This window comes from Notolabrus celidotus, chromosome 8 (genome assembly GCF_009762535.1).
Source record: "Notolabrus celidotus isolate fNotCel1 chromosome 8, fNotCel1.pri, whole genome shotgun sequence".
Taxonomy (NCBI): Eukaryota; Metazoa; Chordata; class Actinopteri; order Labriformes; family Labridae; genus Notolabrus; species Notolabrus celidotus.
In genome coordinates this window covers 10,878,715-10,904,899 of record NC_048279.1, presented here as the reverse complement: position 1 = coordinate 10,904,899, position 26,185 = coordinate 10,878,715, and the positions used below count along the sequence as shown (strand labels likewise).

The 26,185-nt window shown below is 40.3% G+C and overlaps 1 protein-coding gene across 2 annotated transcripts; it reads left to right on the top strand.

Moving 5' to 3' along the window:
- Nucleotides 1-431: 431 nt before the first annotated feature.
- rps6kal (ribosomal protein S6 kinase a, like) lies at nt 432-21,666 on the top strand. Of its 2 annotated transcripts, XM_034690879.1 has the most exons (22): nt 432-771; nt 3,555-3,614; nt 3,713-3,829; nt 3,918-3,999; nt 4,108-4,188; nt 4,591-4,670; nt 5,347-5,453; nt 6,826-6,863; nt 6,983-7,125; nt 7,219-7,289; nt 8,789-8,877; nt 9,068-9,132; nt 9,740-9,842; nt 10,033-10,157; nt 11,908-12,030; nt 12,757-12,846; nt 12,929-13,087; nt 13,180-13,341; nt 13,518-13,594; nt 13,824-13,941; nt 14,385-14,525; nt 20,442-21,666. In XM_034690879.1, the coding sequence occupies exons 1-22, from the start codon at nt 745-747 to the stop codon at nt 20,565-20,567; spliced, it is 2,184 nt and encodes a 727-aa protein (XP_034546770.1). In that variant the 5' UTR covers nt 432-744; the 3' UTR covers nt 20,568-21,666. The 2 variants fall into 2 exon arrangements, with proteins under 2 accessions (XP_034546770.1, XP_034546771.1); XM_034690880.1 differs by lacking the exons at nt 432-771; nt 3,555-3,614; nt 3,713-3,829; nt 3,918-3,999 and having other exon boundaries at nt 5,337-5,453.
- The last annotated feature ends 4,519 nt before the right edge of the window (nt 21,667-26,185 follow it).

Genomic DNA, 26,185 nt, shown 5'->3' with positions numbered 1-26,185 from the left:
ATAAAATCCAGACAGCGTGGATCCATTACCTCACTGCACAATGACTGTCTGTGTGGGAGAGGCAGAGCTGGGGAGAAAGTGGATGAGCTCTAAGCCTCTTATTTCCACTTGGACAAGGGATGGACAGGCTTATGAAACAGTGGCTTTAAAACATTCAACTTACAACCTTAAGATCAAAGGCTTAGATTTATAGCTCACCACAACAGGAGGCTATTATGCTCTCTAATTTTATCTTGCGTCAACAATAAATCAAACTCATTGTCAGCTGTAATTGCTGTGAGCATTTCTGTCGCAAGCAAGTGGTCCATCATCACTCGGATACACGCACCGTGTCATCCAACATCAAGTCCCCCACGCCACCACGTCCTCTCTCTCTCCCTCCTCTCTCTCCCTCCTCTCTTTGGTTTGGACGGGGGGAAATCCTTAACTGAATTGCGTCATAAATACGTCAATAAACTCTCATTCACTGACGATCAGGTACCACGATAGCCGCCATATTCGCATCTGTGGCAGCAGGGTAGCGGTGCTATCGGCGAGCGTATGGTCCACAGTCATCAGCAGCAGCTATTCCCCGCACCGGCCCTAAGATCCCATCCTGATAAGGGTCGCCGGCCACGCAACTTGTAGTTGATCATCAAAGCAGAAGAGCCGGACTTCCACTCACTGACGTGAAGACATGCAACGTGGAGCGGAGGTCTAGGCGGACTAGGATGCCGTAGACTTAGACAGGAATCCTGGCACAAGATGGAGGTAAACAGCGTCAGTAGTGAGGTGAGTTGATAAACGCATGTGTTCCGTTATTGTTGAGTTATATTGTTTTGGGTTTAGCCCTGCGAAGAGGTGTAGTGCTTAAATTGGCGTCACGACCCTGCAGCGCACCGTGATGCATGCTAACCCGCTAGCTAATGCTAACAGCTGGTTAGATGTTTATTTTTGTTGACTGCCCGGGTTTACGACTTTATACGCCCTACCCCCGGTATTCCCCCTTGATTATTATCCTACAGGGATGGCAGTGATTATATCCAGAGTAACGTTACACCAACAGTGCTTTTGTTGTTATTTACACTTCTCAAGTGGAGTTTGCTTCATTGCTAGCTTAGCGTATGTAGCATTAGCATGTAGCTAGCCTGTTAGCTGACAGATGAAGGCTTCAAACTTAAACACAAGTTTTTCTATAATCCTCACCTTTAACTTATCGGTTGTAAATAGTTAATGTGTGTCTCAAGTACTTTATATATCAGCAAAATTATAACAAGTCTAAAGTGAAACACTCCCCTGCCCCCTGGTTAAACTTGGTCAGACAGAGGGATGGCTCGTAGAAGTATTATTTTTTATTATTATTATAATCATTATTATTTTATTCATAGCTTTAACATTTATTTATCTTATTTAATTATTTGTCTATTTATTTCTTGGATTCATCTGATCTTTTTAACGCTGCCTTTTCTTTCCACTCTTACTTGTTTTATTAATTTTACTGTGTTGAATTTATTTTATTTTTACGCAATTTTATTTATTTGTAATCATGCCTTTTTTTATAATTTTACCATTGCTGTTGTTTTCTGTCTCTCTGTAATTCTGTGAAGTACTTTGAGTTGCATGTTTATATGTATGAAAGGTGCTATATAAATAAAGTTGAGTTGAGAAGATAATTAAAATACGTGTTTATTGAGCTACATTATCAATAATCTATCGAAATGAAATAATCAAGGAGCTTATGTTGTATTAACTGCATCACCAAAATACGGTTGCTACAGCTACAGGTTTATAATGTGATCCTAAACACTATATAAATACAGGCTGACTTTGATTCAGATTTTTAGTCAAACTAGTTAGATTGATTGAAGATTTCTAAAATACTTTATTTGGATAACTGTGAAATAGTTTGCTTTCACATTGGCCTCATGATGAGGTGTTATTTCATGTGCAGCTAACCCAATCTGACATCTTAACCCTCTTCTCTGGAATTCTTTGCGGTCTTTCACACCTACAGTACAAACTATCTGTCTGACTGTGGAGACTTTTTTAAAACCAGCAGGAAACAGTTGCAACACACTTCTCACTTAGTCCATTCTTAGTGAAAGTAAAGTCTCCTTCCGTGGTACTTTTGGGGACGTGTGTCACAATGTGCATTATCTGCTTGCCGAGCTGTGGCAGCACCAGATTTTATGTAGGCTACATGTAGATATTAAATAATTCATTATCTGATATGCCCTGATTACTACTGATTGAGAAAGTTTTTCATTTTCTACAAAAAGAAACCCTTGAATCAACTGTACATTTTGTGTGTGCTGTCAATAGAAGTAAAAGGAGAAGTAGCAGTACAATTAAGGCCAGCCACTTGAACAGGGTTGGTGGGAATGCTTGATTTTTGTGTTAGTTCGCACTAGGATGATATTAAAGTATGCCAGTATCAGACATTGTCAAGTGTTATAATGTATGACTGTCAGACATCTTTTCAAATGGCTGAAAAGGCTCGCCTTGTTGTGCTGCAAGTGTAGGCTGCACTCTGTTACAAGCCGTGATGAGCCACAGCAAAGGTGGGAGTGAAAATGTATGTGTGAATTATGACACAAGCACTGCCCTGGCTTTGGCTATCCTTGATGTTAGACTTCAGAGATGCAGAAGGGCTTGCATTTTGACATTTCATTATGTTAGGTCTTGCTTTGAAGTGTAAATCTGGATGGATTTAAATGTTTATGTTGTTAATGTTTTTCTGCTAAGATATCAGAAAAAGGTGTTTGCTGGCCTGAGTTCTGAGATGTATGTGAGTGTATGTTGGTGGCTCCACCCACTGAGTGGGTTTGCGTAGCACTATGACTCATCCCCCCTCTTCAGAGGCTTGATGGAATTCAACACACAAACACACTGGACTGAATACATCATGCAGGCAGAGCTTCAGCACAGAACTGAAATATGTAGACCTGGATAATGTTATTGTGGTCAGTTCTTTTTTTTATGTTTGATTTGCAGATGCAGTGGTATCTGCTATCCCTCTGCTTATAAACTGTAGGTTATTAAATAATCAGAAGTGAGGCATACAAGGCTTTTTAATGTAACTCTGTTTAAGGAAGGCACGCCTGTCTGTAGTTTTTTGTAAAGCATCTTGTCACTATCATCATCCCGAAGTCCTTAGAGAGCCAGACCCTGGTGTGTCCTCAAGAGGCCCGATGCTGACTGCAGCTCCAGCAAACATCAGCCTCTCAGAGCCAGTCAGACATGCAGACATGTTGTTTTTGCTCTGGCCAGGGATTAAGCTAGAATGCTAATAATGAGGGGCTTTACATGGACTGGACGAGAGCTGGACAGCTGGACAGGCTTATAGTATGGACTCCATACTGTTTGACAACAAATAGAGCTGCAGTTGGGAAAGTGAATGTGCATAGTTATTGCATGTGACTCACTGATTTCATCTGTTGAATCTTCCATCATACATGTGGGCGTGCTACAGCTGCAGTCACACTCTTGCTCAGCTGAGAACAGAGCTGAACGAGCTTGGTGAAAGTGTCGGCTGTTTGCGACTCTTCTGATGATATTTGTTGGTTTCGCTGCAGGTCAATGGGCATCAGATCATGGATGAGCCTATGGAGGAGGACGAGTCTTTCTCACACTGTGTAAGTACTGGTGGGCCTGTGGTCTTCTTACAACATGTGTGTTGTATGACATACCTGCAGTGTTGTGTGACTGTCTCAAACTGTTGCTGTTTGTGTAGGATGAAGGGACATATAAGGAGATTCCTATCACCCACCACGTGAAAGAAGGCTGTGAGAAAGCGGATCCATCTCAGTTTGAACTGCTAAAAGTCCTCGGCCAGGGCTCGTTTGGCAAGGTGAGGAAACGTAGCAGTCATATCAAATGTTTCCATCAATGCATTTAGAGGTGTATGCTTCTTTTTAAAATACCTTCTCTTCTCTCAGGTATTTCTTGTCAGGAAGATAGTGGGTCCAGATGCTGGTCAGTTATATGCAATGAAAGTTTTAAAAAAGGCATCGTTGAAAGGTAACGCAACTTGAACTGCAATCCACATCCAGAGAAAATGCAACAATGCAACCCTCTCCAGTATGTTCTGTCCTGGGTGTTGAATTTCTTCCTGTTTTGTCTCTCCAGTCAGGGACAGAGTTCGCACTAAAATGGAAAGAGACATTTTAGTGGAAGTCAATCATCCCTTCATAGTGAAGTTGCACTACGGTAAGAAAACTTATTTAGATATTGGCAACAATAATCGTACAGAAAACATCCAAGTTATCCCAAGTTATAATTTTGAACATCATTTGTCTGACTATTTTGAGTGTTGTTACACAGTTATGGAACTAGAATTTGCTCTAAGTAGTCAAGTTAGTTATTAGCTTGCATTTTGACGAACACATTTGCACAATGTACAAAAAATACTGATTGAAAACAAGTATTAAAGCTCACTCCTGTAATTATTAATATCAGTATTATTTTGTTCATGTCTGCATGCTGTTGTTATACTACACGAGTGGCAGCATGTACACATGTGAACCTGTGTAGTCCAAACATTTCAGTTTCTCTCTTTTAATCTGAATGTGATTGGCTTAAAGGACATGTACTTGTTTTCTTGTCTCCCAGCCTTTCAGACAGAAGGGAAACTGTATTTAATACTGGACTTTCTCAGGGGAGGGGATGTATTCACTCGTTTATCCAAAGAGGTAAGCTGATATCAATGTGCTTTTCACGTTTCATGGAACTTCAAACTTTTTTGCACCTCTTTCACTTGAAAAAGAAAAGTACAGCATGTTAATTTTCATTTTCAAATATGGTTACATTTTTGAGCCCCTTATGTTTGAAACATAGCTGTAAAATCCAAATCAAATGTGCCATGATGTTGTCTAAGATGACTGCTACAAATGAAAGAGGTGCAAATATAGTATGCTGAAATATGTTTTCTTTTTTACAAACAAGTGTTATCAGTGCTTCTTTTTCTGTTGGCTGTTTTATTTAAGTAATGACTTGAATTCCTCCTGGAAACACAACTGCTTCTCTTGGCATCTTTACTCTCCTTTAGATCATCAGTGGCTTGTCAGACAGAGGCTCTGATCAGCTCTTTTCAAATGCTTTCAGGGAATTCAACAATGTGTGATTGTTCTCTGCATAGACCTTGTGTTGAAAGCATGTCTCAGAACCAAAGCGATAGCTGCTGGCAATGTCAAATCAACAGCTTTCAGAATCATGTAACCTATTTGAAATGTTGATATTGTGTCAGTAATAATACTCTGTTTTCTCTTTTTTGGTTGAGCTTAATATTGAAGTGTTTTTTGTTCCCTTTGCTGCTGAATTTCACTCCTTCTCTGAGTTCAGAGAGTAAATTTGTCCAGTTCTTATCAGGTTATGTTTACAGAGGAAGATGTGAAATTCTACCTTGCAGAGCTGGCCCTGGCCCTCGACCATCTGCACAACCTGGGCATAGTTTACAGAGATCTCAAGCCAGAGAAGTATGAACCTTTGACTTCTTCTTTACCTTTGACCCTTTACACTCTGAACCCACACAGAAGCAGCACACAGCAGTCATTACTTGTTATTGTTTTAAAGGGTATAGAAAAGAGTTTTCAGAAAATAATCTGAATAACCTTTTAAAATGTAAAATGTATCTATTATCAAGTACCTACTTAAACATTGTTTTAGTCACAGAATAGTCCCCAAACTCCTTCTGTACTAACTTCTCATTTGTCATCAAATGTAGTGAACAGAATAACCAGCACAAGTTTCTAACTCATAAAATTATAGTTTTCAAAGACCTAAAAGCATGTGGTATTCTGATTTCATAAAGATCAAATTATACTATAGAAGAACATCAAATGGGGAATTTAAAGGACGGTTATTATGCTCATTTTGTAGGCTTTGTATTGTCCCTCTGATAACGCTTTAACATGATTTAAAGCTCAAACAAATTGTTACTTATATCAGGCTGGTTCTTCAAAACTCCCATTTCAGCATCCATATGAAACGTTTCATTTCAGCTAATGGCTCTTTAAGGCCCCACCAGCATCCCCGAAACCAGCTCTCTGGAAGCTTCCTTCACTGTTGCCATGCGACAAAGTTCTGCTTCTCTTTTCAAAATGACAAATTTGAGATTCACCAACTGTTGATGTCATAGTTTGAGTTGTGTTGAACTTTTTGAACAAGTTGTGTAGAGTAGCCCTCAGTCTCATTCAGTCGTTTACTTCAACACGTTTGCCTGGAAATTTGAAAGTATTTCCATTCAACATTTGAACTAAATATATGTTTTAAAAGATGAAAAAGCCTAATATTACATCTTTTAAAGGGGTTTATATCAAGTATTGTGATGAGACATCAAATCTTAAATGAAAAACAACAATTCATACTTTACATTGATTGTCATCATATCCAAATTAGTAATGTATTTATAATTAATAGGCCAAAACACCCAGTTTAACTCCATTAATGAACTCAAAAGTGTAGCATCATCCAGTGTTGGCTTGTTTTTCTGTACTTGACACTGACTCTGTCGTAAGAGGACATGAAACAGGGATTGACCTTCACCATGTATGGGGGATTCCTTACAAGTCACAAGTCCAACCTCAACCGTTCCTCACCCTGAGCAGTTTAAGAAACTGACAGGGTGTTTCCATTGTTGCTGTCAACTTCGACCTCTGGTGTTGTTGTTTGCAGCCCATTTCAAACCTCCAGAGCTAAAGAATTGATTTGCAAATACATTTCTAAGATTTTCGAGTGATTAGTCGGATAGAGCAAATGATATTTCCTAAATACTTTCATTTTGCTAAACTTCTTTGGAAAATTATTTTGAAGTTCATCTTTTTGATAAAATGTATTCGTTTCTTTCAGTATCTTACTTGATGAAGCTGGACACATTAAGTTAACAGGTATGTCTGTATTAAATGCCAAATAATTACACCTGTGCAACGTTTGACTGTCTCTATTTAAAATTGTAAAAAGTATCCTCTCTCTCTCTCATCCTCTGCTTTGAACTGCTGTCCTGCAGACTTTGGCTTGAGTAAAGAGTCAGTAGATGCTGATAAGAAGGCTTATTCCTTCTGTGGTACGGTGGAGTATATGGCCCCTGAGGTGGTCAACAGGAGAGGACACACACAGAGTGCAGACTGGTGGTCTCTGGGAGTGCTTATGGTAAACAAGCTCATGATGACACAATGAATCATCATTTATGTTTTAGCTTTATATTGTTAATTATATTTAATTTCTTTCTTTGTGTGTTTGCAGTTTGAGATGCTAACAGGGACGTTACCATTTCAAGGGAAAGACCGCAATGAGACCATGAACATGATTCTCAAGTGAGTCACAACATACCGCCTAATTAAAACATTAAATCTAACCTCATTGTTGTGGCTTTGATTAAGGAATCAAACATAATTTAATTTTTGAATCACCATTATTTCCATGTTTTTCTTCATTGCTTAAGTAATGACTCTTTTTCACAGACAAACACGGTCACCAGACTATAAATGTGTTGCTTGTATTGAGATACTTTTGTCCCTGTAAGAGAAAAATATGTTGAAACTCTCAAACAGTGAAAACCGACTGTCATGATTGACAAGTTAAAACAACCAATTCCCTAACAACATCCCTAATTTAGATTAGCTTCTGGATATAGAAGAGTTGAAGAAACCCTAAATAAATGGTAAACTACAGCTATGCTTGCAAATAAGCTCTAATCATTTTGTGAGCTGGTTTTCTTTCAGTTAGGTTTTATCCAAATGGTTCTAGCCCCTGAATAGCCTCAATAGATCTCTGTTTTTGTATGCATTTGTTTTTATTTATTGCCACAGTTTCAAAATAACAGGCAACTTACAAATACACAAGAACAGCTTCACCTTGAGGTCCGGCCACTTCCGACACAGAATGATATTAGCAAAGCAGTCCCACACAGGGTGGAACATGCACACATCAGCCATACATTGCTACTCACAATCATCCTCATTTACATATATACAGGTATACACAGGTAAACCTACCATACACATGGACACATAACAATATATAACATATCTTTTTATTAACACCTACTATTATTTATTTATTTATTACCCATCACAACAAGAGTACTCATCTATTGCACCAAGATCTTACTTCTGCATTTCGTTCTTTTATGTTCACATGGTCAGAATGACAAATAAAGTATCCTTGTATTATTGTCTTTATCTAATCTGCAGTTAAAGAATTGCTTTATTTATTTATTTTCACAACAAGAAAACACAACAAATACAATAAGAAAAGAAAAGAAAAGAAAGAAGAAACAAAAGCACATTTGAGTACAAATAACACCCTACGGTTAAACATTACAGAAAAACATCACAGATAGATAACATGATAGTCTAAGAGAAAGTGTCCATGGACATAAAATACACGGAACATGCAAGACAAGCAGGAAACAGCAATAAGGAAATGTTAAGAAATACATCAAGCATACGAGACATGCATGAAAGCAACACACTCTCTTCCTCCTGCTTCTTTTGGGTAATTTAGTAAATATAACGGTGAAGTAGAAACCTGTTCCTATTTCAGTTATGTTTTTGGTGTTTTTCACAAATGACAAGTTGGAGAAAAAAGTGATTCAAAGTAAGATACATCTGCATGAAGGACTTTCTACAACCTGCTTGAATGGAAGTTCATTCAAAACATGGAGCTATTTTCATGATCATCTAACTGTACAGAATCAAGATTATGTGCCTGCAATTCCAAATGTTTGAACAGTGGTCTAAGAATGAATCACTGGAGCTTTTCTTGTTTGTTTCAGTTCACCTCTAACACTTTGCTCTCCTCTGCCCCTCAGAGCTAAGTTGGGAATGCCTCAGTTCCTCAGTTTGGAGGCCCAGAGTTTGCTGAGAATGCTGTTTAAACGTAACCCCGCTAACAGGCTAGGTAAGGTGCATCCGTGGATCTGTTTAAATAAAGGGAAATTGGGGGGAGTTGATCCTTGCTAAGCTGTTTGGTATCCACTTAAATCACAAGCTTGAAACCACAGGGTGAAAGACATGTGAATATGTTGATGCTGAAATCAGTTTAGCCCAATATGCTAGGTTAACTGAACCAGAGCGATCTGTGTCTTTAGGTGCTGGGCCTGATGGAGTGGAGGAGATCAAACGCCATGCGTTCTTTTCCACCATCGACTGGAATGTGAGCACACACACACACACACACACACACACACACACACACACACACCTCCATTTCTCAAAGAGCCACACACACACACACACACACACACACACACACACACACACACACACACACACACATGTAATGCTGCAGCTTCTGTTGAGGATTCACACCTAGCAAATGGTTGGCTTGGTGACTACTGGCCATCAGTCCACGCCAGCTATGTTTCTGTGTGTGTGTGTGTGTGTGTGTGTGTGTGTGTGTGTGTGTGTGTGTGTGTGTGTGTGTGTGTGTGTGTGTGTGTGTGTGTGTGTGTGTGTGTGTGTGTGTGTGTGTGTGTGTGTGTGTGTGTGTGTGTGTGTGTGTGTGTGTGTGTGTGTGTGTGTGTCTGGGCAGAGGGCCAGTTCTCACTGTGTGTGCACTAATAGCCCTGTGTGAATGTTTAACAGCCAGCATGATGCTATTGGCTGGACCGGGCCATAGAGGGATGGGGGGGGGGGTCATCTGGGAGGGGTCTTGGCTGCTCTTTCACATATGTTCACACACTCCAAAGCAGCCTGTGGTAGGGTTTAATTTCTAACATGTATGTGTGTTTCCTGCACGTGTGCACCTGTGTGTCCCTCAGAAACTGTTCAGGAGAGAGCTGCAGCCCCCATTCAAGCCTGCAGCAGGTAAACCAGATGACACGTTCTGCTTTGACCCTGAGTTCACCGCTAAAACGCCTAAAGGTAAATCGACACCCACACACACACATGCACACACACACATTCTCTTCTCATGCTTTTCATCTCAAAAGCAACAGCCACTCCTGGAGCCATGGAAACTGCAACTGAGCACTGACTACTAAATATCACCAAAATTCAATTGGTGCTTGGTACGGTCACGTGTCTATTTTATTAATGATCTTTGTTTACTTAGACTCTCCAGGTATTCCTCCCAGTGCAAACGCCCACCAGCTCTTCAAAGGCTTTAGCTTTGTTGCTCCAGTCCCTATGGATGAGAACAAGAGCTCCCCGCTGCTCAGCATACTCCCTATAGTTCAGGTAAACACACACAACCTCTCTGCTATGGTTTTGTCCTCTGCCCTGAGATACACAGCTTAATCATTACATAGCAACTTCAGTACATGAATGTCACAGACTCTTAACTTTTCTATCACAAACAAAACTCAAGGGATACATGCATTCATCATTTGCTACATGACACCAATGACTAGTGTTTACAGCTCTTCTAATGAACATCACACAGATTTAATCTTGTGGGCCATTCCCATACAAAAGCTGGATAACGCTGTTTAAGTGAAGTTAACACATCTATGACTGGTACTAGTGTTGTAGTACTCAAGACCTGTCTTGGTCTCCAGACCGCTTATTTAAGGTCTCTGTTTCTTCTCGGAATCTAAAGTCTTTTTACTCTGTCTTGTCTTGGTCTCAGACTGGACGGTCTCTGTATTTTATATCAAGACCGGTCGAGACCACAACCGATGCACTCTGTGTCCCTGTTATTACTGTGATAAGAGTGGAAGCCCCCCACCCTTCTCAATTCATTCATATTTTCCGCACCTGTTACGGCCGCCACTTCCGCGGTGCTAGGGTGAGTGACGCCCGCTGCACTCATGTATTAATGATCAGAGACAGACGACAGGAGGAGAGACTGTGTGCCCGTTATCAGAGATGTCTGTTAAGTCGTTTAATTAAGCAAAAAACTCTCTCACAGCACGTCAAAAGAAAGGCAACAAAGGCAAAACCAAACCTTGTTCATTGCTTTCGACTGTATTTAAAGCAAACTTAAATAAATAGACACAAGTCCTTTATTTTGTTAATTCTCATGGGGATTTTTCATTGATATATATGGTCTTGGTCTTGTCTCGGTCTTGCCCTGCCGTGGTCCTGGTCTTGACTCGGTCTCGATCCCTAAATGCCTTGGTCTTGTCTTGGTCTCGGTGCGCTCTGGTCTCGGACATGTCTTGTTCTCGGTCAATGTGGTCTTGACTACAACACTAACTGGTACTAAAGAGTCATCACAACATATTAGTTCAAAACACTCACTAAAATCTTTCTTTTCATGGATACTTGTTGTTTTTTATGACTTCGTTACCCACCTGTGTTTAACTTGACAACAACCAGTGCACCCTTATAAGTTGTCGACTCTAAAATAAAGACAGATTAAGATCAAAATTGGTTGACATGATGACAGTATCTGAAATTTACTCTGTTGAAAAAAACTGCAATGTTCCTTTAATCTGCTGCAGCCTACACACACGCACGCACGCACGCACGCACGCACGCACGCACGCACGCACGCACGCACGCACGCACGCACGCACGCACGCACGCACACACACACACACACACACACACACACACACTCAAACACTCAAACATGTTGTCCTCCACACACTCATGGTTCAGTGTTTGTCATAGCTGTCTATTGGACAGCACATTTCCATTAAGAGATGTGAAAATTAGCAGCCATTCCTAAAATGTCCACACTACAGTGGCTGTGACAGTTTCACAGCTGACTATGTAACCTCACCAGTTAGAGTTCCACTTCAGCTTATGTGTGAACTAAACTGTTGAAACTAATGCTGTGGGAGCATATATCACCATGACAGCCTGGACCACTACACATTGTTGTTTTGTATGGACTGACAGTTTATGTTGTGACACTGTGGTGGTTTAGAAGTCACTCCAAACATCAGAGCTCCGCTAGTAAAGCTGTGAGTTTGACTGAAACATTATCAGTAAATGGTGAAATATTAAGAAGTAACTCTTGAAATCTTGATCTCTCCAGCTGCACGGGGGCTCAGCAAAGTTCTCTGACCTGTACGAGCTGCAGGAGGACATAGGGGTCGGCTCCTATTCCATTTGTAAACGCTGTGTACACCGAGTCTCTGCTATGGACTATGCTGTGAAGGTATCAAGATTTATCATGTTTGAAAACCACTTTGCACCGGTGCTCATGCTCTGTAACTCTGTGCTTTACACTTATGTCATTAAACTCTCCTCTATGGAGTACTCTGACATCAGCCTGTGAGATTAAAATGTGTGTTGACCACTGATCATTCTTAAATTGTAGGGAGAGGAGGGGTTAGGTTTTCTTTCAAAGAGTCTCAGCAGTGAATGAAGGATGTGGGTGCATCTTTCATTGACATCTACATGAAGAGTGATCCTGTTCTTTCAGGGTTAAAAAGGTGACCTGTCAATGCTTCTCTAACCTTGTGGCCACCAATGAAACTGAGTCTGTTGCAACCTTTTCACAAAGTTAATGCTCATGGTGAACACCTTGAATGTTTGTATTGATTTAAGTATCTAACATCACTCTGACTGTATTTTTCAAGCCAAATTAAATGCTGTGAGTAGGCAGCTTTAAAAGACAGTTTTTACTATATAAAACTGGATGACTAAGAATTAGGTGTCAAAATATTGGTCATCTGTGTCAGAAAAGTGAGTAGGCATGTAACTGGGTTTAATGTTTTAAACAAGCCAGCAGGGGGCAGCACAGCGTCAGCAAATGAAGCTATAACACTATTGTTTCCTATAATTTCCTCTTCTGATTATCCAAGCAATACATTTCATATTTGTGTCACATAACTCTCTTTTATTGAATACCTGTTCAGGTCTAGTTTTCCATGTGTTTCAGATTATAGACAAAATAAAGAGGGATCCCTCTGAAGAGATTGAAATCCTGATGCGATACGGACAGCACCCCAACATCATCACTCTGAAAGACGTCAGTAACATTTTTGTCTGAGCACATTTATGAAGTTTTTAGTTCACTATACTGACGGGGTCTGTGTGTGTGCGTGTGTCAGGTGTATGATGAGGGCAGGTATGTGTATCTGGTGACGGAGCTGATGAAGGGAGGGGAGCTCTTGGACAAGATCCTCAGGCAGAAGTTTTTCTCTGAGAGAGAGGCCAGTGCTGTGCTCTACACCATCACCAAGACTGTTGACTACCTCCACTGCCAAGGGGTGAGGACCCACTTCTGTTTCTATGAGCACAAGAGACAATTAGACTCCTTCTTTTATAAGGTTTTCTTCTCTTCTGTTCCCGTCTTCCTCAGGTGGTACACCGAGACCTGAAGCCCAGTAACATCCTCTACATGGATGACTCTGGAAATCCTGATTCCATCAGGATCTGTGACTTTGGATTTGCAAAGCAGCTCCGGGGAGGCAATGGCCTTCTTCTCACCCCCTGTTACACCGCCAACTTTGTGGCACCAGAGGTAGGACAAAATAATGAAGGCAAACAGAGGACAGATGCTGGAGTGTTTGATACTGCGAGTATACAACTTAGAAATATATACGCAGAGTATGATAGGACTAGTTATACAGCAGACAAAGAGCACCCTTCATCAGTACAAGGCACTAACAGTAACTTTCACTGATTGTGTTGTTCCAGGTACTAATGCGGCAAGGTTATGATGCAGCCTGTGATATATGGAGTCTGGGAGTTTTACTGTATACCATGCTGGCAGGGTAAGACTGGGAACTTGGCTTAAATGTCTTTCAAAGATGGATCTTCTTGTGTGAATATAAAGTGTAGCTAAAACTCCGTTTTGGAGCAGAGGATTAAACTGTGAGCTCAAAAATGTAAGAATATACCACCATTATGTCCCACTTTATTTTAATGTGGCAGTGGGCTTTGCCTTGTGAGATTAATGAAATGAAACCCTGGGAAGTACAGCCCTCTCTTTCCTAACCTCAGGTACACGCCGTTTGCTAATGGACCCAACGACACACCAGAGGAGATTCTACTCCGGATAGGATCCGGAAAGTTCTCTTTGACGGGAGGCAATTGGGATACTGTATCAGACACCTCAAAGGTACACAGATGGACACTGTGTGCCCTCACATCGGTGGTGTGACTTCAAAGCATATTAGCAAGTCTTATAATAGAACTGATGGTATACGTATTTTTTGCTCTCATCTTCTTTTAAGCATCGTGTTGCCTCTTCTTTTTAAGAGTGATGCATAAAATAGCTGGAGTTCTTTTTATTTAGTTGTGCTATTTACATTTTTTCATCTCTGAAACATCTATTAATTTCTATGACTCAGCAGAGGGAGCAATAAAGTATGATTCAGAGTAAAAAGACAGCTTTTTGTTCTTCTGTGATAAAGTGTTGGAGACTCGTTGTGTTCGTGTTTCATTAAGATTCAGTGAGACCTGATGATAAAAAATAGAACATAAGTTCATAGTAAGGTAAAACGTGTAGTTCTGTTGTTGTTTCTTTGAGACTTAATGTTTATTTTATTTGTTTTGTTCTAGGACCTGCTGTCCCATATGCTCCATGTGGACCCTCACCAGCGATACACTGCAGAACAGGTTCTAAAGCATTCCTGGATCACCTGCAGAGATACGCTACCACACTTCCAGCTCACACGCCATGATGCACCACATCTCGTCAAGGTTAGTCCTCCTTAATAACAAACAGACACGACACAGCACCATCTGGCTGAAACAGTAATGTTTTCTTAGACATAGAAATTAAACATTTAGAAATGGCTTCAGAATGGAGAATTGGGTCAGAAAACAGTTGAGATGAGTAGATAGGACAACTTGTGTTGGCGTCATCAGTGATGACACTCCAGTGTTTCTGAACATGATTCCCAGCATCTCTACTCCTCTTCATGAAGTCATCCCCTCTGCAGTGCCTGTGTCTATTGAAGTATCAAAGGGAGTCTGTGATTCACACACTTCTGATCTCATGTATTACTAATACCGGAGCAGATGTGTCCACTCATTGTCATATCAGGTCAGAGGCTTCTTTTAAATGTAGCTTATTCTGTGTTCCAACACCAGAATTACAAAACAAATATATTATACACTGTGTATATATATATTTAAAATTGTGCTGCCTTCCAATGTAGAACTTAAGACATGACAGGAAGAGTATGAAGGGTAGTATAGTTTGTTACATCCAAAATCATGAGCTACACTGTAACACTAATCAAGTTATTGGGACTATATCAATAAGATTCTAAGGCACACAAGTCACAGTACAGACTTATTTTTGACAAGAGATTTGAATTCAGATTTAGACGTAGTCATTTTCAAAAATTGTGGTTGATTTTAATCTTTGTATCTTGTATTTTAGTCAGTGGAACTGATTTTTTATTTTAGTCTCATTTTAGTCATCATGTTCTCAGACAGTTTTATTATAGTTTTTGAAGAAAGATATTTCTTTGTGTTGTAAAACTTCATGGGGAAGAAAGAATACCTTAACATGTTAAGTCTTGGCTGAAAAGGCCTTTTTTAACTTTACTTCTTCTTTGTCATGTAAAAAGTGAATGTCTAAATATTGTTAGGAAAAGTGCAATGAGTCAAATTTTCATCAACACAAATTCTCTTTTCATTACACAGGGCTACATTTAACCAAATGATAGTACATGTTTGCTGAATGACTCAACAATTGATTAAGCGTGCATGGCATGCTAATCATTAAATTATAGTTTAAAAAAAACCCGCCACCATATACAAATTTATAGCAGGGGGCTGATTCAACAAACAACTCTTAGTTTTGTGAACCTTAAAATTTAGAGATATCATATTCATGTCACTGAATCATCAGGGATTATTGTTTTTACCTGGACTGACATTGTGAGCAGTACGTTGGTGTTAATATATCAAACCTATGTCTACAGGTCCTCTCATCTTCCTTCTAACTGTACGAGCTGCTGGTAATGAGGCACTTATTTTGGAGATGCCAGCAGCAGCTTTGCAAGGCTTTTAATAAGATAGCTAATAGTTAGCTAGTTATGGCTTCTTCTCATAGACTGTAAAACAGACTTACTACAGATATTGATTGGGGGAAAATCATCCAGTGATAATGAAAAGGATGAATGGAGGTGCTGAGAAATTGTACCGGTGCACTTGTTGCAGATTGTTGATTGGTTAAGAAGAAAACAAACAGTTAAGTATGGGGTTTCTGCCCGATCAGAGCCAACTGTATCATCTCATCATTATTTGTCAGGACCTTATGAACAGAGATTTCACCACAACTTCTGCACTGACAAGTTTTTTGTCCATGTATTTACCATTCACTGCCATTCACCATTACAAATACTTATCGTCAACATTTTATCGTCAAAATGAACTGCAGTGCACCTCGTACAGCAGGGCAGCATGGATAAAGACCTCGGTTTACCCCTGTACACTCCCCATACACTTTCTGTCTTGTTGCTCCCTCACGTCAGTTGTTTTTCGATCCCCCACAGAGAAGCTTGACCTCATCCTTACCGAGTGTCTGAACCACCTTATTCGACTTCTGTTAATCTCAGGGAGCTGTGGCTGTATATAGAAGCACTCAGAAGTGAACTCCTCACCTAATCATGTAGAGAGGCCAGCCACCCTGTGCAGGAATCTGCTTCTCTCTGTGATCTTTCTCTCTTAGATACATCCCAAACCCTGCAATCATAGGAACAAAGATCAACAGTAAATGTAGAGGTTTGCTTAGCAGCTTAGTCCTCCCTTCAACACCTTATCAACACACAGTATCAAAATCCCTCTCTTGCTCAGCAGATGACCTTAAAAATCCTTGTTGGTGCCATCATTCCTCTGTGCACCTGTGCAGCAGACAAGGCAAACTCACTTCTGGCTATGATTAAAAAAGTGTCAGTCATCGTCATAGAAATATAGAATCACAAGTTAACATTTCCAGGGAGGCGCAGATTTAACAAGAACTTGCCAAAAGGTTTAACCCCAAGCTGGAAGTTTTTTTGGTAACATTTTCACACAGTGAGCATCCTGTCTGCCTGCCTTTATTTCTGTGGCCGAGTCGCTGTGCAGCACAGCAGCAGCACAAACAAGGTCACGGTCGCGTCTGTGGGGCAGATTTAATGCACGAGGTGTGACACAGCACATTATCCAAGGATAGGATGACTATTAAGGGATACACCTGGTCAGCAAACATTCAGTTCTGACACTCAGGCACAGCTCTGATGATGGGTTTACTGAAGGCCAAGGAAAGAATTCCAGCTTTATTAAAATCCTGCTACCAGACATAAGCATTATGAAATATATTTGAATAAATCCATAATGCTCTGGATACTTTTTTCTTTGTACAAGTGATGATTGACTGACTGGCCTGTTATTGATCATGTATCACACCGTAGTCTGTGATCTATCAAACCATGTAGGGGAGAACGGGGTTGGTTGTCACACTTTTTACTGTTTTGATGATTGCTCATCATCAAAACGTCTTTCAATAGTAATTCCTACAAATTGAAGCTTAAGGTGTTGGCTTGAAATGTGTATCCCTCTCATTTTCCAATTCATTGTAACAAAGAGGCAATTCATTATCAAAGACACTCTGACACATTGTGACAACCAACCCCATCACGGGGATGGGGGAGTGATAGGCCTACATAACTTAATGCATTTTAACATAAAATGAGCAAGGAACATGAACAGGAAACACATCTTTAGGCCAGCCTATATAACAACATAAAGAACAAAACAAGTAGGCCGAACAATAATGGCTTACTCAACTAGGTTACATGCATTTACTGTCTGAGTTACGGTGATGGCAAATGTAGGGTCTGCGCACTCCAACTAATTTCACCATGCATGATTTTAGGGGTTGGTTGTTACATGTGACAACCAACCCCAAAGAGAATGTGACAACCAACCCCAACTGGAATTTTTTGCTAGCATCAAGGCTAACAACCATCTAACAACTACTTAGCTAGCTAATACAAATCTAAACCATAGCTTTCCCCTCACACTTTGTAAGAGTAACACTTGTTTTGTTATAAACCCATCATTATAAAGCCTAGAAGAAAAATACTGAGGAGCTGAATATTTACAATTTGACATAAAAAACACAAAAAGTCCTCTCACCTCAAGTTCAGCTGTCTTACTCCAGAGAAGACTATGGGTGCATCTCAAAGCTCTAAACGTCCATCCTCGCGTCTCTTTCTCGCGTCTCTTCCTCGCGTCTTAGTCCTGCCCACCAGAGATGCGAGGAAATGAAACCAGAGGAGAGAGGAGATTTGTATTTAGAGAAATGAGACGTCCTCTCCTCCGGAGCGTCACGTGAAGCGACGTCGGTTTGTGATGACGGCTTTAACAGCTGTTTGTGTCTGCACACATGTTCACTGTAATAACTCTGATAAATATAAACAGTAACAGAGCTCTGTCTCTGTGTTTACATGTTTAACACACACTTGCACATGAAGAGAATCAGCTCTCTTCTTATTCTGTCCTGAAGCATCACGGATCGATTCACCGGTAAAATGCCTCATTATTAAATTATTTATTACTTTAAGGGAAAATAGAAACCATGCAACTCTTTTCAAACCCTGTGCTCATTAATGATCAGCCTCGTATGAAACTTTATTAACCTGACTGGAAATATAACAAGTGTTTTTACTAACAGACAAAATTTACTGTCAGACTTCTCTTCATGAAGAAAACGAGAACAAATGGGGAAACTAACAGGAGGAATAACTGATCATTGATATATATTCTATCAATGATGTTAGACTCTATTACTCTATTTCATTAGACAGTGAATCTGACAAAAACAATCAGATATAACATAATCCATCCTCTGTTATAATGAATTTATGATTTTGCGATCAGTATTTTGTTTTTAAAATTCACATCAAACACTTTTCAATCTCAGCTCATCACACACAGACTGTTTAAAAACCGACGGATGTTTATGATCTGTTTCAGGGCACCCTTAATGACTGTTTTAAGGTCCATCTTTTCTCTGTTATTAAACTCAGCTGATGTTAAGTTTCGGTTAAGTCCGAGCCGCTGCAGCGTCCAATCAGTGAGTGATATTCGATAAGGGGGCGTGTCTGTCAGAGAAAAGACTTCCGCAAAGTCTGCTCTCGTGTTTCCTCGATTATCCCTCCTCGGATCAGTCTCCTCGCTCCTCTCTCCTCCAGCAGCGTTTAGAGCTTTGGGACGCAAGTTAAAATGGCGCGTCAGTAAGTACTTCCGGTTCGACCGAGGAGCAAGGAGCGAGGAGACTGCAGTTTAGAGCTTTGAGATGCACCCTATGTAGGTGAGCTCTGATCCTAATTCTGGAAATGTCCATACCCCAATTTGAGAGACAGTGCCCTCTGGTGGAGAGATATAACGAGTGTGCCAACCAACCCATGTGACAACCAACTCCGTTCTCCCCTACACCTGCAATAACTATACATATTTTTTTTCGTTTTTTAAAGCTCTTGCTTTTAACATTGCAGAGCACTTTAAGGAAACAAAATGAGGGAAAGATAACAGAGGGGGGTAACTGATGAAGTTGTAATTGGAGAAGAATGTATTGGTATGAATGAGAACTATAGCACTTTTAGCACTTCTACTTTTTAACATGTAGCTCAGTTTGCTGAAAGCATGACTCTTTGAAGATTAAATTGCAATTTTCAGATAATGCATAACTTGTTTAAGTTTATTCCTGGATAAATTTAGTTTAGTTTATTGGTTTATTTGACAGGGGCCATGCATAACACAGCCGCTGAATCAGAGTTAGCCATAAAGCTAATTTACATCTGTGGTCCCAGGGCAGAAAGTTTCCTCTTCCCTGATTAGTGACCATATTTTACATTTTAAAATGTATTCACAACCATTTTAACAACAAACTGTAAAATCTACTGATATATATCCTGTTGTAGCATTAGTAGCAGCTCTAGACTTTTAAAGTACACCTCAAAAAACGAGCATCATGACTTTATCCTTCGTTTGGACCTCCTCCATTGATTTTGACAAAGTTGATATCAGAAATCCCGCCCCTTCTTGATTCTGATTGGTCCGTGATCAAGAAGTGACATTGACCATGGCAGCAGGTTTCCAAAAGTTTAACCATTTCTCCCCCAAGAGCGCTGAGACAAACACCTCTTTGCCCTGAGGATGCTGAGTGCCGGAAACACTGAATCATATTGAATTTGAATAGAAAATAGGCGTTAGGTTGCATAAAAAGAGGTGTTAGGATGCAGTGGTGGCAAATAAACCTATCTATGCTGTCCACTGTCAACTAGAAAGCTTTAAATATTAAGTTTACACTTAATAAACGGCTGCACAAAAGGCTTCAAACTGCAGCTCACAGACAGATGGGTTAGGTCTTGTTGGTTTAGATCACCTCCTTTATACAGTCCATGGGGAACAGGATGTTCACGTAATGTATTTATAAATGAACTAATTTCATGGTGAAATTAGCTTAAATGTATGACTTGCACAGTAAAACAAATGAACTGAGTTTTCACTGACTCACTTTATCAGCCTATAAGGATAAGAAACGGCAACAAAGTGGTAATAAAATCACAACAAAGCTTTCTTTAAAAGTTGGAAACAAGGGTTTGTGTTGTTTTTCAGGGAGCCATGGCTGCCACATACTCTGCACTGAGCCAGAAGACGAATCAACCGGTGCTGGAACCTGTGGCAGCTTCCAGTCTAGCCCAGAGACGCAGCATGAAGAAACTCACCTCAACAGACATGTAGTCACACACAGCACCACCCCTCCAGTTCTAACCTCGCTCAGTCAGACTCAAACGCAAACACAGATGCAGGCACTCACACAGACCGAAGTCCAGGCCAGTCAGACCTACTGTCTCCTTCTTTTTTAATCTATTTATTTGACACACCCAACATATGCACGCATACACATACATGCACTCTCACACTGGATGAGGCTGCATTGTGAAGAAGTCAGCTGAAGAGGAAGAGGGGAAACTCACATATCTGTTACTGCTGGGGAGACAGACTTGTATTTATTTCCACAGCTTTCATATGCACTTGCCCTCCTCGCCTTTCATTCTCTCTTCCTCGTGTGGGAAGAAACGCACCAGCTGATGTTCTCCTTCACTGTGATTGGCTGATTCAAAGCTGCTTCGGTAAACTGTGCCCCTGTCCCCACTGCTCTTCATCTGTGCTCTGCCATCCTCCTCTTCCTCAGTTCTCCTAACCTTGTTTGTTTTTGCTCTCAACTTCTTTTCTTTTAAGTGAAGTAACGGTTTATGTGTGAGAGTGCTGGCAGGATGATTCAGGTTGAGGGACACTGTCAGACTGTTTCCTCTTTAAAAGAAAATAAGAAATGTTTCTGCTCGTGGCGGATTAAAAAAAGTCCCCGTGTCTCACAATCTTCTGCCAGCACTTTTAAAAACATAAATGCATGTTTGGACCGAGCCTGTAATTCCTTTCCCTCAAATTTCACCATCTGACTCATGTTACTCTGTGATGCTAACAATGTATGGAAAGAGGTAAAATAAGCTGCCAATGGACTTAATAAATGAGTTTGAAGGTGAAACTACGTGGTAACGATAACAGAAATTCTAGTTTGCAAAAAAAATTATATGAAAATATATAATGAAGATGATAAAGATGAAGAGCATGTGGGGGAGCTGTATGGATTTCTCTGGGGGGGACGGGACGCACCCCGTCGAACCAGAGAGGCTGAATTAAAAAAAATTTCCATGGATATCTCTTCGAAAAGACATTGTGGAAATTGTATGATATTGTATTTATTTCATTTGATTTTTAAGATTCTATTTTTCTTTCAAGTTCTGTATATATTGACATTAAAGATCATTATTGACATGCATTCACCCTGATCTGAACTGTTTCTTTGAACTTGAAATGTGATCTTTGCTCATGAATGATGGGTCATATTAGTTTAAGACTATAAGGGACTACAATAGTCTAAGTCTATAATATTATACGATCATAATTTTAACAAAAATGAATTGTCAGACTTCTACCAAACCGCTGCCGTTGAGTTTGTAAGTCGAAATGACGGGTTGACACCATAGACTGTATAAAATGGTTGACACATTCAATTCCAATTAATTTAGTCGAAAAGGTCTTTTTTTTTTACATTCTTGCTAGACCACCGAAATTTGTATATTTTATGATTCAAATAGCAAAACAGTGACGCTAGTAGGTAGTCATTTTCGACAGCTGTCTTAATAACACAGCAGTATGAATGTTTTCTTACATTAGCAACTTAAATCAATTGTATATGAATAAGAAAGGTGTTATTAGCAAAGTTTGCTGGGATTAGGAAGTCTGAGATTTATTCTATTGAAAAAAACTTTTCCAAAGCATAAAATAAACTTCAGATAAATATTGAAAAAATGAGGGATATATTTTGTTCTTCCTCCAAAGTTTGCAAATTCTCAGGTCAGCATCTCAACACTTGGTTCAATTAACTTTTGATAGCCTAGCTAAGAGTTGGGTTTGTCTGGCATCAGTCATCCAAATGCATTGTTGGAATTTTTCGCACCTTGTAATGGACAAAGTATCCTTCAATGCATCATGAGAGTGGACAGGGTGGACATGCAAGAGACTACTGGTCAAATGTTACTCTATACAAGCAAAAGTTGCTCATCAAGTATTACATGTACAGGAGTACCTACTTTTAAAAAGCTTTCACCCATGGAGATGTGCGACATACAGGTACAGAAAAACCAATCGGACAAACCTCTCACAGAACGACATGAACACAGTTTTTTGTCTTTTGGATCAAATTTTAGAAAAGAAAAGAAAATCATCAGCTGACTTCAGAGCAGAGTACGACATTTGTCTTTTAAATGTAGTGGAGTAAAAGTGAAGAGTTTCCACAAAAATTATATTCAAGAGCAGATACTCAAGAACAGTATGTAAATTTACTTTGTTACTGTTAACCACTGAAGGTAGAGCACAACGAATAGTCACTAACCTAACACTTCCTGCTGGCGTGTAATGATAGAAAAAGACAGCAGGGATATTAAATGGCACAGAGAAAATCAACTTGTGTCCAGAAGTTTTCGTTTCTAGTCTTGATTAGTTCAATATTTAGTTCTACTATTCTCTTTCTGACACTTCTTCTGCCCCACCTCTTCAGCTCATCCAGTTTAGACAGTTGAATGTTCACCAATGGATCTGGGTCTGCTTGACACTTCTGCCCGATATAAGAAAGTCCTTCTTGGAGCAAGAGTGGACCCTCATCCACAGCAGCGTCGTTCCTCTTTGTGTCCTCTCCAAATGAAGATAAATGAGATGCAAGTTGCATAAACCACCACTAGATGGTAACAATGTCCACTACATGAGAAGTCATGAGCTTGTGAAACACAGCGGCCTCAGTGGGTCTGTGTTTTACCCTTATGTAAATGATCAGTCTCGCCTGCTTCCATTTTGTCTGTCAAACCCCCCCTGCTCCCCTGAGAATATAAGCTCCTCTAACCAGCGGTGTGTGGAGAGAATACTGTGTGTGTGTGAGTGTGTGTGTGTCAGAGCTGTCATGACCAGACAGCAGCAGAGGATGGAGATCTATGCGGGAAGGCAGATGGATTGAGGCACGAGGACAGCTCCCATCGATGCACACATGCACACACACATACACACACACCTACACACATTGGCCTATGGACCAGCTGTTGTCCTTTTTCTGCAACTGCCTGAGCTGACTCCATGCCCGCCTCTCTCTCTCCCTCTCTCTCTCTCTCTCTCTCTCTCTCTCTCTCTCTCTCTCTCTCTCTCTCTCTCTCTCTTTCTCTCTCTCACACACACACAGACTCTCTCTCCCCCCTGGATTAGATGCATTTTGCAGTCAGCCTGGGAGCTGAGAGGTAAACAGTGGGGCTAATTGTTTTGACATACTGCTCTTTGTTTTGGCCTCCTGGTGCTAATCAACCACTTGGCTAATAAGTCTGCCTGGCGAGGAAAACAGCACAGTGTTTAGGCTTGGGGGAAGTAAAAACAGGACAGGTGCTGCAGTCATAGTTTCAGTCCACATGCGCTCGTCATCCAGAGTTCCCACAGTGCTGCTGTGGCTGGGTAGCACCCCGCTCAGGTGTGAATCTATTTATCCTCATTAACGAGCGTCTCCCCAAAGTCAGCCAATTAACACGCTGCTCCTAATGAAGCCATTAGCTGTCAGATGAGGTAGAGGCAGTGCTTGTCATCGGTCCACTGTGTGTACATGTGTGTGAGTGTGTGCATCCACTCTTGCAGCTAATAAAAGCAAGAGAATTAATGGAGTGAGCGTGTGTGATAATGAGTTAATGTGGAACAAGCAGGACGAGCAGTGATCAGCCCTCTGTCTCAAATGAAGATATCAGACACAGTGATTTACTCTCACAGCCATAAACAGGCCTTTCTCCTCTCACATACACCCCTTGTTTATGCGTGTGCATGTGTTTAATAGACATGCTGGCTGGGTGAGTGGGATGGCGAGAGCTCCCTCACGAACACAGAGTGAGCTACATGGCTCTGTAGTTTTTGAAACAAGACCTCTTAACTGCAGTTGTGCAGACATGCGTGACCACTTAACATCACATCAAAGTTTGCAGGAGTGTCAGCCCTCAAAATGACAGAGTGTTGATGTCATCCAGAGTTCCTGTGTTCCTTAATGGAGCTATCACACTGCACAACCTTAATATGGTTTTAATTGTCAAAGTAATTGCAAAGACACGACTGGAACAGTCTCAGCAGAGAGGAACAATAAGATCAGAGAGGCAGCTGTTCTACTGACACCATTTTTACATTCAATTGTTAGAGGCTGAATATTAAAAATAGAGATGAGGTTTCTGAGAGGCGGGCAGTGCTGTTCGGAAGTGAGGGAGAGCAAATTAAAAAGAATTGAGTTTTATATTTTACTGGTAGCAACATCATGTTTTTTTCTCTTCATGATGATTCTTATAGAATTCCACGTTGGAATCCCCTTGGCTGTATGTACAGTACATCTTACACCAACCCCCCACCCAGCAAACTGGAGCTGAAGCTGCCCCGCCCAGTCAGGGGGAGCCAGAACTGAGGATGTGAAATTGATTTTAGGTTATGGGATAAATCGTATTCCGTCTTTGGTTTTTTCTTCAATACCCCCTCCCCTCCCCTTCTCATCCACGCTGCTTTCTTCTCTGCTCTGCTCTCTAGTTACACTTACTCTGATTATGTCCTCTAATACACTTTCATTACCAACAGAGGTCCTCTGCCCTCCAGTGATCACTTATCTGTTAACTTTGGGTACAGTCGCTTTGAAGTCCTGTCAAGGCCCTGCAGCAGCTGCTTTCAAGTGTGCAGCTATGAGCACAAATACGGTAAAATGTGATAAATCAGTGTGTACATGCTGTCTGTTAATAGTGTAAGTGACATCAGTTGTACTTCACTTTTTACTTAAGTTTGTAAAGAGTTGCCAAACATGTGTCTGTTAACTTTGGGGCACTTTGTCGAACTTTCTTAATTTAAAGGACTCAATTATTGTCTCATGCCGAGAGAGTACAGAAAACAAATCTTTTACCACTTAGACACACTATGAGAATGACTCTGGAGAAGCATTGTACAGAAGCTGGTAAAGTCTGATCTGTTTTTTTAGGACTTCTTTAAAGGCCTGTGTGCCAAATTCACTTCTATATATGTTTTTATGCACAGATAGCCACCATGCTAACCCAGCTCTAGACTTCTGAGTATACTGGAACATTCTAAAAATGTCCTTTTTATAAATATAAAAAAAAGAGGTGTTAATTGAACATTTTTTTATTTCCTGCAGAATATCTTGTTAAAAATAATCCCATTTATGAAATTGTACTCATCCACTCAATGCTATTCTACCTTAACATATGAGAGTCTTTGGCATTAGCTTTGTGAGTCTTTTGCCTCAATTTAAATCTTTATTTAAAGCTCCTATGAGGATTTTTTTGGTGGTTGTGAAACAGACTGAAATTAGTAAGGATGTCTCTTTATGACCTAATAAAGCAGACAAGACCATCAAAAAGAAAAGTGTTTGCCATTATTTCTATTTACCAATGCTTACTTTTGATGTCTAAAAACCACTGGCGGGGGGTAGGTGTCAAATCAAGTGATTGACAGCAAGCTGCTGATACTGTCAAAAAAACATGTTCTATGTCTTGTGCTGCCTGAGATCTCTTCTTCTGCGGTTGGGTTATTATGCTGGATTGATTGTTTGCTGGTTGGAATTTCTGCTCTTAAGCATTTTGTCTTTTTTGTTATTCCGTTGCTTAACTTTTCTGTGTTTGGGTTGTTATTTTTGCTTGTTTGTCTAAGCACTTTGTAGATCTGTGTTTTAAAGGTGCTTTATAATCAAAGTTATTATAATCATTATAAATATTCTTGCTGATTGATAC

Bases quoted from the DNA above. Each gene is read 5' to 3' on its own strand.
- rps6kal (XM_034690879.1), top strand. From the start codon at position 745: ATGGAGGTAAACAGCGTCAGTAGTGAG. The intron at 3,615-3,712 runs GTAAGTACTGGT...CTGTTTGTGTAG, and splicing joins ACGAGTCTTTCTCACACTGT to GATGAAGGGACATATAAGGA. The intron at 13,088-13,179 runs GTGAGGACCCAC...CGTCTTCCTCAG, and splicing joins ACTACCTCCACTGCCAAGGG to GTGGTACACCGAGACCTGAA.